A 1,074-nucleotide genomic window follows, 5' to 3' on the forward strand; every position below is an offset into this window, starting at 1 on the left:
CGCTGGCGAGCCCGGGCTTGTCACCGGGTTGGGGACAGCAGCTCGAGACAAAGGCCCATTGTCCCCAAGGTGCCACCATGGGGGGTGGCCATCAGGGCTTGGCCACACACACCGGGGGCCGTGGGGAAGGGGGGGGACAGGAGGTACGGGGGATACTGGGGAGGGTTTGGGGACATCAGGACGTTGGGGATGCTGAGGATATTGGGGAGCCTGGGGACACTGGGGACATCAGGGAGGGTTTGGGGACACCAGGACTCTGGGGACACCGAGGATGCAGGGGACACCAGGAAGGGTTTGGGGACACGGAGAGCATTGGGGAGTTTGGGGATGCCTGGACACTGGGGACACCAAGGAGAGTGGGGAGCCTGGGGACACCAGGGACATCAGGAGGGTTTGGGGACAGAAGGACAGTGGGGATGCCGAGAACAGGGGGGAGGGTTTGGGGGTACCTGGACTTTGTGGACACCGAGGACATTAGGGAGGGTTGGGGGAGCTTGGAGACTTGGGGGACATCGAGGAGGGGTTGGGGACATTTGGACTCTGGGGACGCAGGGGACATGGGAGAGGGTTTGGGGATACCAAGGACACTGGGGAGGTTCTGGGGATCCTGGGGACACCAGGACACTGGGGCCACCAGGGAGGGTTTGTGGAGCTTGGGGACACCAGGAGAACTGGGGACATTGAAGAGGGACTGGCAGGACTGGGGACACTGGGGAGGTTTGGGGGAGCTTGGGGACATTGAGATGCTGGGGACACGAGGGAGGGTTTGGGGACCTTGGGGACATCAGGGCACAGGGGACAAGGAGGGTTCAGGGACACTGGAGGTAACTGGGAAGACTGGGGACACCAGGGAGGTTGGGGACACTGGAGACTTTGGGGACATATGTTTGCTGGGGACACTGGGGGGGGGTGTTGTGGGACACTGGGGACACAGGGACTGGGGACTGGCTGTTGTCACCCAGCCCAGGGAGGGTGTGGGGACAGCCATGGCCCTTGTCCCCGCCCTGGGGCACGGTCACCTCCTGTGTCCCCACCCAGGGGACGTCCCCGTCCCCGTGTCTATAAGTGGGGGAC

The 1,074-nt window shown here is 63.8% G+C and overlaps 1 protein-coding gene across 1 annotated transcript in view; it reads left to right on the top strand.

Moving 5' to 3' along the window:
• The window catches only part of VARS2 (valyl-tRNA synthetase 2, mitochondrial), a gene marked incomplete at its 5' end in the record, with an annotated part of 15,128 nt that overhangs the window by 12,690 nt on the left and 1,364 nt on the right, over positions 1-1,074 (top strand). Inside the window, one exon of the mRNA XM_010571154.1 lies at positions 70-143. Coding sequence (XP_010569456.1) covers positions 70-143 — 74 coding nt within the window. The remainder of the gene's footprint in view (positions 1-69; positions 144-1,074) is intronic.

The sequence above is a fragment of the Haliaeetus leucocephalus genome, unplaced genomic scaffold, assembly GCF_000737465.1.
Source record: "Haliaeetus leucocephalus isolate CR32 unplaced genomic scaffold, Haliaeetus_leucocephalus-4.0 Scaffold307, whole genome shotgun sequence".
NCBI lineage: Eukaryota > Metazoa > Chordata > Aves > Accipitriformes > Accipitridae > Haliaeetus > Haliaeetus leucocephalus.